General features: G+C 55.8%; 1 protein-coding gene across 5 annotated transcripts in view; it reads right to left on the bottom strand.

Annotated features, from left to right (window-relative positions):
• Positions 1-12,294, bottom strand: part of CACNA1B (calcium voltage-gated channel subunit alpha1 B) — a 187,173-nt gene that overhangs the window by 27,100 nt on the left and 147,779 nt on the right. For all 5 annotated transcript variants that reach the window (XM_082469396.1, XM_082469394.1, XM_082469395.1 and 2 more), the window contains exons 32-35: positions 5,748-5,864; positions 5,288-5,353; positions 3,858-3,949; positions 1,656-1,800 (exon numbers count right to left, since the gene is read on the bottom strand). In XM_082469396.1, coding sequence (XP_082325522.1) covers positions 1,656-1,800; positions 3,858-3,949; positions 5,288-5,353; positions 5,748-5,864 — 420 coding nt within the window. The remainder of the gene's footprint in view (positions 1-1,655; positions 1,801-3,857; positions 3,950-5,287; positions 5,354-5,747; positions 5,865-12,294) is intronic.

A 12,294-nucleotide genomic window follows, 5' to 3' on the forward strand; every position in this document is an offset into this window, starting at 1 on the left:
CCATGGGGGCCTCTGATCCAGTGGCCCCACCCCTCCCCTCCCTCCTGTCCCCAGGCCTGATCCCACATCCAGCACTAAAATGATACTTTTACACACATCGTTTTCTCCCTCCTTACCCTTGTCTGGTAAATCCCAAATCTGAATAATGCACTTTGCTACCCATGGTGCCAAGTAGAGAATATGGCCCGAGAAAAGCACAAACTGTGCTGGCTGGTCCTGCGTGAAAGTTATGACTGTAAATCTGAAGTGTCTGCTCAGCACTGCCCACTGTGGAAAGGAGCTGTCCACTCTTGCTATGCTCTTTGCTTCTTATTATCTCTTGAACCTGCTGCAGTAAGGCTTTGATCCTAACACTCCAAAGAAATTGTTCCTGTGAAGGGCGCCCATGGCTTCTACCTTTCCACACCCCATGAACAATTCTCAGTCATCATTTTACTTTACCTCCCAACAATATTTCACATGGTTGATGATTCCCTCCCACTAGGGACACTGTCTTCCCTTGGTTTTTAGGGGACTGCCCTCTCCTGGCTCTCACCTGCCTCACTGCTCCTTATCAACTTCTGGATCCCATGCTCCTTTCTGTCTCCTAAATGCCCCCAGGGCTGAGTCTTCAGCCCTCTTCTCAAACCACACTCTCCATAGGTCAGTGCTCCTCGAATTTAGCACACACAGAATCACCCGGGGAGCTTGTTAAAACTGATTCCTGGGTCCCTCTCCCAGAGATCCTGATACAGCAAGTCTTGGAAGGGACCCAGGAATCTGCATTTCTAACCAGTGCCCAGGCGATGTTTAAGCCGTGGGTCTCTGAACCACACAGGGACCTAGAGGGTATCATCAAGCCTGATGGATACACCAAATACTAATGACAACGAATTCACATCTCCAGCCCAGAGGCCCCCACGTGTCTCTACCCCCTCCCTCCTTATCCCCATGCCCACGGCTCTCCAACCTTTCCACCTTGGGGGAAGAACCACTCACTCCATCACCCCAGCAAACCCCAGAAGGCAGCGTTTTTCCCTCTTTTTCTCTCATGCTCATGTTCAATCATCAATTGTGTCAGCTCTACCTTTACAATGCAGCCCAAGTCCACACAACTTCTTTCACACCCACCTTCTCCAACTGTCACTTCCGATTATCTCCTGCTCACTTACAGCCCCTCCTGACCAGAAGCCAGAAGCCAGAGTGAGGTTTTAATGTCAAGCAGATGACGTCACTGCTCACAGTGTCCCAGAGCCTTCTGCTGACTTGTAATAAAATCCGCACCCTGGGACCTGGCCCGCTGACACCTCCAACCTGACCCCACGAGCTTCCGTAGCTCATGGGCCACAGGCAGGCTGGCTGGAATTCTGCTGCTTCGTATCTTATCACCACGGTGCAAGTCCTTCTAGAAGCTGAGAACTGAGGGACAAATGCCCTACAGAAACTGAAAACCCCTTCCACAGAAGTAAAGGCAGGCCCACAGGAGCTCATTACCCAGGGGGTCCTTTCAGGATTAATGAGGTCCTCATCTCTGGGGAAACGAGGACCATCAACATGGAATCAGCTTTCATGTGACACGGATCAAAATCAGGGACCAGCAAGAGACTAGGGGGACCCAAGGTGGTCTGAGACAGGCAGATGCAGGCGACGGGATGGGCACAATGCCCAGGGCTCACCAGAAAGGAGCAGAGGAAGATGAAGGAGACGAAGTAGAAGTAGGCGAAGTCGCTCCCACACTCAGTGGCATTGGCGAGCTCGTCGCAGGCCCGGCTGCTGAGGCAGGACAGCATGATCTCGTGCCAGGCCTCCCCAGTGGCGCTCCTGAGAAGAGGGCAGAGCGTGAGGCCCAGGAAGGACGGCCCAGGACCGGCCCTGGGAGGGAGCCTGGGAGTTCAGGAGAGCTGGGTTCCTTCCCACAGGGATCCTGCACATGTGTGAGGTCTGGGTATCAGATGTTGCTTCTTAAAAAGAAACCTCTGGCATTAGCTTTTCAAGCTGATCATAATTGGGAAAGCCCTAGTTATGGGAAAGAATCCACCGCACCAGAAGTCAGCACCATGGCGAGCTCCCCTCTGTGGGCTCTGATCTCCCCAGAACGCCACCCAGTCTTCCTGGATTCAGGACACAGCGACTCCATCCTTCCCACTGCTCAGGCCAAATACGCGGGAGTCACCCTCGCCACCTCGCCCACCACGTCTTGATCATCAGCTCATCGGCCTTCAAACCAGCCAGACACGTACTACCCCCACCTCCCTGGGCTGCTGCAACAGCTTCTTAATTGGTGCTCGCTCCCCACCAGCAGCCCAGGGATAAGATCAATGACCCCTCAATGACCCCCTCACTCCCTGCAAAAGTTAAAATCCACAAGACTGCCCACAGCCTGCCCTTTCCCTGGCCTCACCCCCTACCATGGTCCCCACTCACTCCATACCAGCCACCCCAGCTTCTACTGCTTCTCGAACACATCAAGAACACCCCCGCCCTGAGCAGCTACTACAGAGGCCCCTTCTGCGTGGACTTTTGCTTCTGCGCGTGAGGCCAGCACCAGGGGCCAGATGTGCACCAGACCTGCAGGTGGGCCAGAGGCCTGGGTCCCCCCTGTGCCCCTATGTGGTCAGCCCTGGGCAGAAGCTGGGCCCACTCCCTACTGACAACGGCTGGTTCAGCCCGTGCCAGGCCTGAATGATGAGGGTGCCCACATGTGACACCAAGATGAGGAAGAGAGATCTCTGAGATCAAAGGCTTAAAACCAAGGCTCACTTCATATCTTTTGTGGCACAAGGCAGGCTATTAATCAACAAAGAAATAAAGTTAATGCAATAGCTAAAGTCCAGAGAAACGACACTATTTGGGGAAAGTGTAAGCCTAAGGATGCTTGTTCATCTGCTGCAAAGAACAAGTCAAAAACTCTCTCCAGGCAGCTCAGTGAAGCAGGCCTGATCTGAGCTCACCCTCCATATAAAGAAGAACTCCCACGGTGCCCAAAACGCATCTGCATTGGGCCAGATGTGCTGCGGGTCCCCAAGGGTGGGCCTGGCAGCAGCCTGCCCGATGCATTTACGTAAGTGAACACAGATGGTGAAACCTCAGGAAAGGGCCCAAGGCAGGGTGTGCTGTCAGGACCCCTCCACCATAAATCACTACAAAGAGCTCTTTTCTCCTCTCCTAGGGTCATGGTGAAGGAGGGAGACACATTCAACTCTCTGGCCTCCGCCCACAAGTGCATTCTCAAGCCACGGGGGTGGACAGCCCCAGTCCACGGGTGTCCACGCCTGACAGCAATGGCTGGGGAGCCGTCCCACACACATCTTCGCAGGAAGGCCTCTGAGCTAACACAAGCCTGTGCTCCTCCAGGCCCCGCCCTGGTGCTCCCCTTGGCTGCACCCCCGAGCCTCAGGAACTGCAGCTCCCATCAGAACGGCACTTCTGGCCAGTTGGGTTCCCTGGGCCACTGAGTGGGTACACGCTGCTGACAGCAGCTCTCCACTGCCCTGCTTCTCCTGACAGCACAGATCCCCGGAATCACTAAGGTGAGCAGACGGGAAGCTTGGGGCTGGCACACCGAGAAAAGCCCTCTGGACACCTTCTGTCCTCCCAGACCTCTCGGGCTGCAGCCCCACTGGAGGCCCTGCGGCTGCCGCCAGGGAGCAGAGACAAGGTGGAGGAGGCGGGCCCGGCCTGGCGCTCTCAGGCTGACCTCCTCATGGCCTTCCCTTCAGGCTGTCTTGAGGCCCAGGAGCCCTTAGAGAAGAACAAGCAGAAAAAGCGGAGAAACTGGAAAGGTCCACTGCGGAGAAGCCAGTGTGACCGGGGTTGCGGGGTGGTCCCACCCTGAGTGAAGAAGCCACTGAGCCTGGACCCACCTCCCCACAGCGCACCTGAACAGCAGCATCAAGGCTTGTAGAAACGTCCGGAAGTTGTTGTGCCGGTTGATGCTGGTGTCATCGTCCAGGGCGATGTTTCCAAACACCTGAAGTGGAGAAGAAGGCTGCAGACCACTGCTGCTGGGTCTTCAGGAGCTGCAGCCGGGCAGGAGATGGTGTGTGTGCACGTGTGTGTGCACGTGTGCGCCCACACGGGACAGGACGCTGCCCTTAGCCAGAGAACCCTGACAGAAGCCGCCGCCACCACTGCTGCCGGGGCTGGTGGCTTCCAGCTCCAGCAGCGTCTGTGCATTTCCAGGGTAGAGAAAACCTCTGGAGAGGCAAATGTATCCCTGTCCCACGGCCCAGCATGCGCTGGCTCCGGCTCTGAGCCTGTCCAGGGATCTGCCAGCGTGACTAGTAAAAGGGGGACCCAGAGCTAAGTTTTGGTGGGCTCTGCCAGACAGAAGAAGGGAAGCGTTTTAAAATTCACTCTGTCGTCAATGACTCCAAACCAGTAATTATACTGATATTCCGATACATCACTTGAACGTTTCTCTTTACACTTCTGTGCAAACATCACAATGGGCTTTCTATCCATTTTAATTTCTTTCTTTCAAGGTTAGAAATGCAAATGAGTCCCTAACTCTAAGTAGCTTAAAATCTGGAATCCAGATGAAAATTTATGAATCATCATATATACATCAAAAATAAAGATCAGTGACATATGTCTTTGTATGCCCACAGACCAAAGCAAGAAAAAAAAATATATTTGTTTTAAACAGCATCAGATCTCAGCAAATTTTAAGCAAGACAACTTTTCAACCCCTGAAAATAGAGTTTAAAAATCAGTTTTCAGCTAACCTTTAGACACTGTCTCCTTCCACTACAAATTAACATTTGAGTCCATCTCCCATCCCTACTACTGGAAAGTGGCCAGATGCCAAAGGTATCAACTGGGACGCTGCTTTGTGTATTTTAAACATTTTCCCAAATAGCTGACAGAGCGTTCTTTGACAAAATAAAGATAAATTATGCAAGCTGACTTTGACCAGGGCAGTTGACTTTTTCCTTCAACAGTATATAACCTCCTGTACAGGATCAGGACGCTTGTCCTTCAGAAGTGCTTCTGGGCCAAAAGAATGACCAGCTGCTGCGCCGCAGGCCGCTCGGCGTCTTGCAGATGTGCTCAAACACTCCACCACCGTGGGGGCCCAGCACCCAAGCAATCGTGCCCACCGGCGCCCTAGCACAGCCCAGCAGGATTCCACTAGAGAGCAGGGCCGGGCATCTGCCCACAACGGGTGGCACTGCCTGGCTTCAGCCACAGAAGAGTCTTTCTGAGGATTAAGTTCATAAAGCGCTTAGAACGGCACCTGGCTCATAGAAACGTTGCCAGGTGCGAACCTGCATCGTTACCGTGCGACGGCCCCGTGCACACCCACCTGCATGCCGATGATGGCGTAGATGAAGAACAGCATGGCGATGAGCAGGCACACGTAGGGCAGGGCCTGCAGAGACACAGGGGGGACGGGTCAGCTCCGGCAGAGCCGCCTGCCCCCTTGCCTGAGCCTCGTCTGGAGAGCGGATGGTGGCCGGGTCTCTGGGGCCACACTGGCCTCAGCTGACTGCAGACCCACCCCACTGACCACCAAGCTACTGTCAACTTCTTCATCTACAAATCAAGTCATAAAAGCCACGTCAGCCCTTTGTGAGCATAAACAAGATACTCTCCGTAAAACTGAAAGTGTCCTTACAAACCATCACGGGACAACGGGGACCACGGGAGGTGTGGGCACCCGCCCCGGCCTTCCCGAGGAGGGCACTCGGGCGGTGGCGGCAGAAGCCCCCCAGCCTGCACGACAAGGGAGGGGTCAGGCCGTGCCTGGCCATGCCCAGCCTCACCTTGAAGGACTGGACGAAGGTCCAGAGCAGGATGCGGATGGTGTAGCCTTGGCGGAGCAGCTTGATGAGTCGGGCAGCACGGAAGAGGCGGAGGAAGCTGAGGTTGATGAAGTTGTTCTGCAGGGAAGAGAGGTTGTGCTCTGACTTTCAGAGACCAGCCTCCCACGGGCGCAGGGCGGCCACTCCCCACCCCACCTCCCCAGGTCACTGTGCCCCAAAGAAAAGCGGGTGAAGAGAGAGAACGGAACAAAAGTCACCGCTTCACAGTCTAAGCAGCAATCAGCCACCAGGAAACCTTCCAAAAGTGAAGCTTGTCTTTGCAAACCGCTTCTCATGCAGCAAATCAGAGAAACGTCCTCCACAGGGAGGGACAGAGAAAAGTCCCATGAAGCAGCCCCCGCTGCCAGGTGGAAGGGCAGGTTGCCTGAGGCCAGGCCTCCAACACTGACGGCCTCTCACAGGGCAAGGCCGAGCCGCCCAGGGGCAGGGCTACCACACAGCCAGCAAGGCCCCGGCCTGCCTGGGGCCCAGCCGAGAGGCAGACCCTTCCTCCGGGCCTGGGCAGGTGCCCGCACACAGGTCACCGCAGGAGGCGCAGGTGGCGTCGGCCCTGCTGCTCACGCCAGGGAAGCCACCTCTGCAACCCACTACCCGGTGTCTACCCCAGAGAACCCAAGCCATCTCGCACGGCTCCCTCATCCAAAGGGTCGAAATCAGGCACAAACTAACCCAACCGTCTCTGGACTGCGCGGATGACCTGGGAGCGAGGCTTCCGCCCTGGCCCAGGGGCGCCTGAACTCCTGGCATCCCTTGCGCGGGCACGGCCCTGCTCGGCGTCCGTGAGTAGGTAGGGGTGCTCGCGGGCCCGGGCGGCTTCCTGCCCGTCTGCTTGGAGACCAGGTGCCCACACGCAGCCTGAGGGCAGCTTCCCCACACTTGGCTGCTTTAAAATATGCAAGCAGCTCAGGCTAGACACATTGTGTTGCCAGATGCAGTGGTCAAATACAGAGAAAAGAGAGCACAGGTGCAGCGGCAGAGCTCACGCAGGAGGCGGCAGGGCCTGGGCAGAGCCGCGTCCTCCCTCCAGGGCTGCCCATCTGGCCTTGGCTGGGACGAGGCGTCGGTGGAGAGACGGGCCTCACTCCGCCCCTCCACTGCCTGTCTCAGGGGCTGGCTTCTTTGCTTCCCACCAAGGACTCTGGACTCTCTCTGCTGGCGAGGGACTTACAGCTACCCTGGGGGATGGCTCCCAGGTTTTGGACAGTGCCACAGGGAGAGGGGGCAGTTGGCAGGCACGAGGAGGGGCGACTGTGGTCCAGATCAGCAAGAAGGCAGAAGTGGACCTCGGGGTGTGACCCTGGAGGGTGTACTCGTTTCCCTGCAGCTCCCTCACCGGCTCGTGCTGGGGCAAGAGAACCTCAGGGGTAGACAGGGCGGATGAGACATACCCACACTCTCTACCCGAGCCCCGCGGGCCCTGAGGACTCTCAGGTGAGCCGGTCGCCTCAGGAGGACGGGCACAGGGATGGAAGCGGGACTGCCTACGGTGCCAGGGGGCCCTTTGTACAAGACAGTAAAGCACAGCAAGGGGGGAGCTGCCACCTCAGGGGTGTCTGCTTTCAAACCACCTGCGCAGGTGGGTCTGGAGGGGCCAAGACCAAAGCAATTTGCTCAGACCGTTGGGACAGACAAGATTTCCTGAAAATACTGGGGGGAAATATAAGCTTCTGGGTAAGAAGGAAGAGACGGATGCCACAGCGGGCAGCGGAAGGCGCTGTTCGTTCCAGTTACTGGATGCGTGAACGCAGCCCCTTCTTACTTTGTTGAGACCCAGGTCCCACCCCACCTCCCCAGCTTCTCTCTCGGGGCTCCACGGGCACGTAGGAGAGGGTGCAGGTGCCAACAGACGGACAGCCCTAGAGAGCCGTGAGGGCAGAGGTGACGGCGGCCACAGATGCCGCAAGCACAGGGTGACAGGCTGAGTGCACCACGGCTGCAGCCGGGCGCGAGCCGCCACACACCACCACGCAGACTGCATGCGGGACGGCAGGGGCAGCATGCACACAGCGGCCCCCCCGGCTGAGCACCGTCACCCCTGGCCTCAGCCAACCCCCTGGAGGCGGACGCAACCTGCCCCGACCCCCCAGAGTCCATGGTTTCTGCTGCATCCACGAGCAACCGCACCTACTTCCAAGCCAGGCCCCTCCTTACGGCCCCTGCCTCTGAGCCAGGAAAGGTCAGCTTCACAGCCCTCAACACGGAGCTGATTTACGCTGAGGGGACACTGGTCCCCAGCGCCACTGAGCGCCAGCTTCCACCGCCACACGATGGAGGCGTTAGGACATCATGCCCGGGGGCGAGGAACCCCTGAGAAAAGGAACTTACGGTGCACTGAGCACTGAAACGCCACCACAGAGGCAAACGGAGCCCAGGCCGAGGCCCACGTCTCCTGCATCCAAGCACATCACTGCCTCTGGTCAGAGTCACAGCACAATGAGGCGCCCCCCCTCACACTGTGCACGTGTCGGGGGACCACACACGTGCCAGGGATGAGGTGCAGCAGAGCGTGGAACAAGCTGCTCTCCTACTCAGCTTCGTTCTCAAGGGGACCGATGACGGGGGAGAGACAGAGAGAAAGGAGAGAAAGCCTGTGGAGAAAGCCCACAAACGCACAGTATCCTGGCCGCTGACACGAAGGCAGAGGAGGGCACAGAGCGGGTGGACGGGAAGGGCTGAGCAGGGGCCTGGTGCCATGAGCAGAGCCTGTGCGAAAGATGTGGCCCGGTATTTCTGCAGCATCGAACAGCCTTTTCTCAAAACTCAAGCTTTTCTGCTCCGATTGTGAAACGCTTTATCACAAGCATTCACTTTCTGTAGCAGGAATCTCGGAATCTGCTACTTTGCATGAACTTGCAGTCACGGCCTCAGCTCACCCCGCTCCCCGCATCTTCTCTGCCCCCTCACCCGGAAGGAGGCTCCGTCCACACCACCTGCACGGGCTCCACACAAGCTCGCTGACCAGGGCACACGAGAATCAGCGACGCTGGATGAAGGCCAGCCCTCTGTTCCCTCCTGGGGCAGAGCCCCTCTTTCTACTCTGGCCAACCCCCCAGCCTGGTGCCCCCCAGCCAGGCCCCCACGGAAGATACGTCCAGGAAGGACCCTACAGGAGACCTTGTCCGAGGCCACTGGGCAGAGCCGAGGCCACTGGGTCTGCCAGTGGAGACAGAGCAGAAGGGAGACAACTGTGCAGCAGAAACCATGGACTTTTCAGGGATCAGGTCCAAACTCACATCCTGCAAAACCTCCCCAATTCTGAGCCCGTCTCATCACTTACCTGCCTCTCACTCAGAAGCCCCTACCTCCTCTCTCAGCCCAAGGCCAGTTCCTGTGGTCAGATGGTCCCTGGGGGGCCCTCATAAGCCCCTGCTGGACCCCAGGAGCCGGGAGAGTGCGTGAGAGGCCAGAGGGGCGGGTGCAGCTGGGCTCTGAGCACAGGAGGGCAGTGGCGAGGGGTGACAGGAAGCAGGAGAGAGGGGGACCAGAGCAAGCAAAGCGAGGAGCTTTAAGAACCATTTAAAGTCATGAAACCAACCGTTTCCTACATGTGATGTTTTCATGGATGGATATTTGCGTATTATTGACAAATTGGGATGTTTGAACAGCAGGCGCACAACATGCAGACGGAGACATGGTTTTCGCGTTGTATGTTGGTTGCGTGACGTGAGTCAGCAGGTAGGTGAGGGTAGACATGGTTTTCGCGTTGTATGTTGGTTGCGTGATGTGAGTCAGCAGGTAGGTGAGGGTAAATCAAGAACAGAAACAGAAAACAAAAGAGAAAATGAGTCACCAACACAAGCAAAACTCAAACTCTGAATACTTCACTGGAAATTTTTAGAATTTTGGTAAACTTTGCATATTTTGCTTAAAATGTACCAAATCAAAACACACTTTTGAAATCTGTAGGTTATGCAGACAGGGGCATCATTTGCATTTCTGTTTGTAATGCAAATCCAAAGATGACTCACAGACACTTATTTTTTTATTTCCAGGCAAAGAAATCAATGTCAGTTTTATGCTTGCTTAGAATGTGTTCTCTACGTGACCCTGGTTAAGACTGTTGCTCTATGGTGATTTTTAAGTCGGAGGTGGGAACTGACACTCATATTTTTGCCTACGGAAAAAAAAAGTGCATCCACAAAGTAACATATGAAGTGACTACAATGGAGAAAGAAAAAAAGACACCGAAATCCACAAGACGGCTTCCTTTCACCTTTCCTCCTCCACGCAGGACAGGGTGAAGACTGCCCTCTGAAATCACTAGTGGCCGGGGCAGCTGAGCTTTCAGACCAAGCAGCTTCTCAGCCCTCCCGCCAGCCCTGCTGGGCGCCCAGGATTGGTGGTGGCTACCCTGGAGGTCTTGCTGGGATTAAGTTCTCGAACATCTGCAAGCCGCCCTCCCTCGAGTTTCCAGCATCTGAGGGGCCTCTCTGTGGGGAGGTGCCCCTGGGAGACAGCGCGTCTGCGACATCAGTCGGGCACCCCTGCCTGCCCCTCCTGTGGGTGCCCTCCCAGCCGTCACCCCTCTGCCGACTCCCAGGGCTGTGTCCTTGCAGTTGGGAGCCCAGTGTCTGGATGCCTTTATCTGGGGCATAAAGACTCCTGTGCCCAAGGAGGTGGAGCGCCTGGCAGAAACCACACTGGGGAACTATTTCTTGGTGAGAAGAGGTGCACAGCAAAGGGACAGCGCCCGGGCAGTGCTGCAAGGCCAGCAGCCGGTGGAACAAATAACCTTGCTTTTTTGTTAAAATAGCAGCTTTCAGCTTTTTGCCTGGATTATTCAGATCACTGACTTTTCAAAACCATGAAACATCTCACATAAACAAAAGAATACGTGCAAGTATATGTACACACACGTATTTTAAATGAAGGTAATAAAATATCCATATATTCATCACCCAGCTTAAAAAACAGAATGTCACCATCACTTTGGAAGCCCTTCCCATCTCTCTCTTCCCCAGATGTAGTGACTAACCTTAATTCTTGTCAGTAATTGCTTTTCTTCACTGTTTTACCTCAAACTCTTAAAATGCGTTTACACTTGCCTGTCCTTAACTCTGTGACGGGATTAGACTGTATGCAGCCCTCTCGGGCTCAGGCAAACTTGTGCTCTGACTCTGAGCAAACCCCGATTTTCAGAAGCATCCTCTTGATAAGGGTGCCATTCACTGTGTCAATAGACCACTTCTGCTGCTGCAAACAACGCTGCCATGAACATCAGTGTGAAAACGTCTCCAGGTTCCTTTGCCAGGCACCCTGGGCATCTGCACCTGGGAGGGTGCCGGAGCACACACGCCCGCCCCTCCAGAGAGGCCGCGCCGACCGACACCCTCGCCTACAGCCGGCAACCTCAGGGTTTCTGTTTGACGAACGCTGGGTGTGGAACGGCATCTCAGTGCCGTTTCACTGTGTATTTCGTTGATTACAGGTAAGGTTGAGTATCTTTCTGTGGCCATCTGTGTCTTCCGTTTCGCAAGATGCCCCACCGTACCTCCTGCTCCCGGAGGAGCCTGGCACGTTCTGGACACTGACCTCCACGGCGAGCCGGGAAGGCCTCCGCCCTCCAGCCTTGCTCACTACATGCTGGCCTCACGCTCTTCTCCCCCATGCATCTCATCCCATCTCATCTTACAGGCTCACGATTCCTAGCCTTACGTCACTGGCCCGAGTCTCCTCCAGCTGCCCGCTGGACGACTCCTGGGAGGAGAGCAGGACTGAACTCTAACATGGACAAAGTGCAGCTGGACCGTCCTCAGCAGTCCTGTCCCTCACAATTCCCTCCCTTTTCAGTGAATGACAATCCACTTCTCCAAGTGCTCAGATGACAATGTTTGATGCCATCCTTGCCTCATCTTTCACACCCACGTCCGACCCATCTGCAGCTCTGCCTTGTAATTACACCCAGAACTTGACCATGTCTGACCGCATCCCAGCTCCCAGCTCCTCTCCCGGCTCACAGCAGTAACGCTCGGCCGCACACACATCCTCCAAGGCCCACTACCCAGTTGTCAGCACTCACATCTTTGTTTCTGAGAGCTTTCCCAGGCCAGGACACAATACCCAGGCCCTAACATTAATGAAGGGTGAACTGCTGAAAAAATAATTCTCTGGCCCCCTCTCCCCAGCAGCCTTCAACCCACGGCAGACAGCGGCTGCTGGGAGAGCCCTGGGGTAGTAACGGTAGCTGACTTGATAGCGCCTTTCCCGGGCTGCCTGCCTCTCCGCTCGCTTCCAGATGAACGACTTGCACCACATTCTTGTCTCAGGGTCTGTTTCTGGGGGAACCCGGCTAAGACAGCCCTGACTGGCCTCGCTGCCTCTGCCTGTGCCCTGCACAATGTTCTCAACAAAGCTGCCAGGGCTGTGGTCTTAAACGCCAGATCGTGTCACTCCTCCTCACAGAACCCTCCAAACCCTCCCATCTCACTCAAAAGAAAAGCCAAGGTTTACCGACTGCAAGGTGTTCACTGTGCAGCCACAGCGCCAC

The sequence above is a fragment of the Balaenoptera physalus genome, assembly GCF_965194825.1.
Source record: "Balaenoptera physalus genome assembly, chromosome: 7".
In the NCBI taxonomy this organism is placed as follows: domain Eukaryota; kingdom Metazoa; phylum Chordata; class Mammalia; order Artiodactyla; family Balaenopteridae; genus Balaenoptera; species Balaenoptera physalus.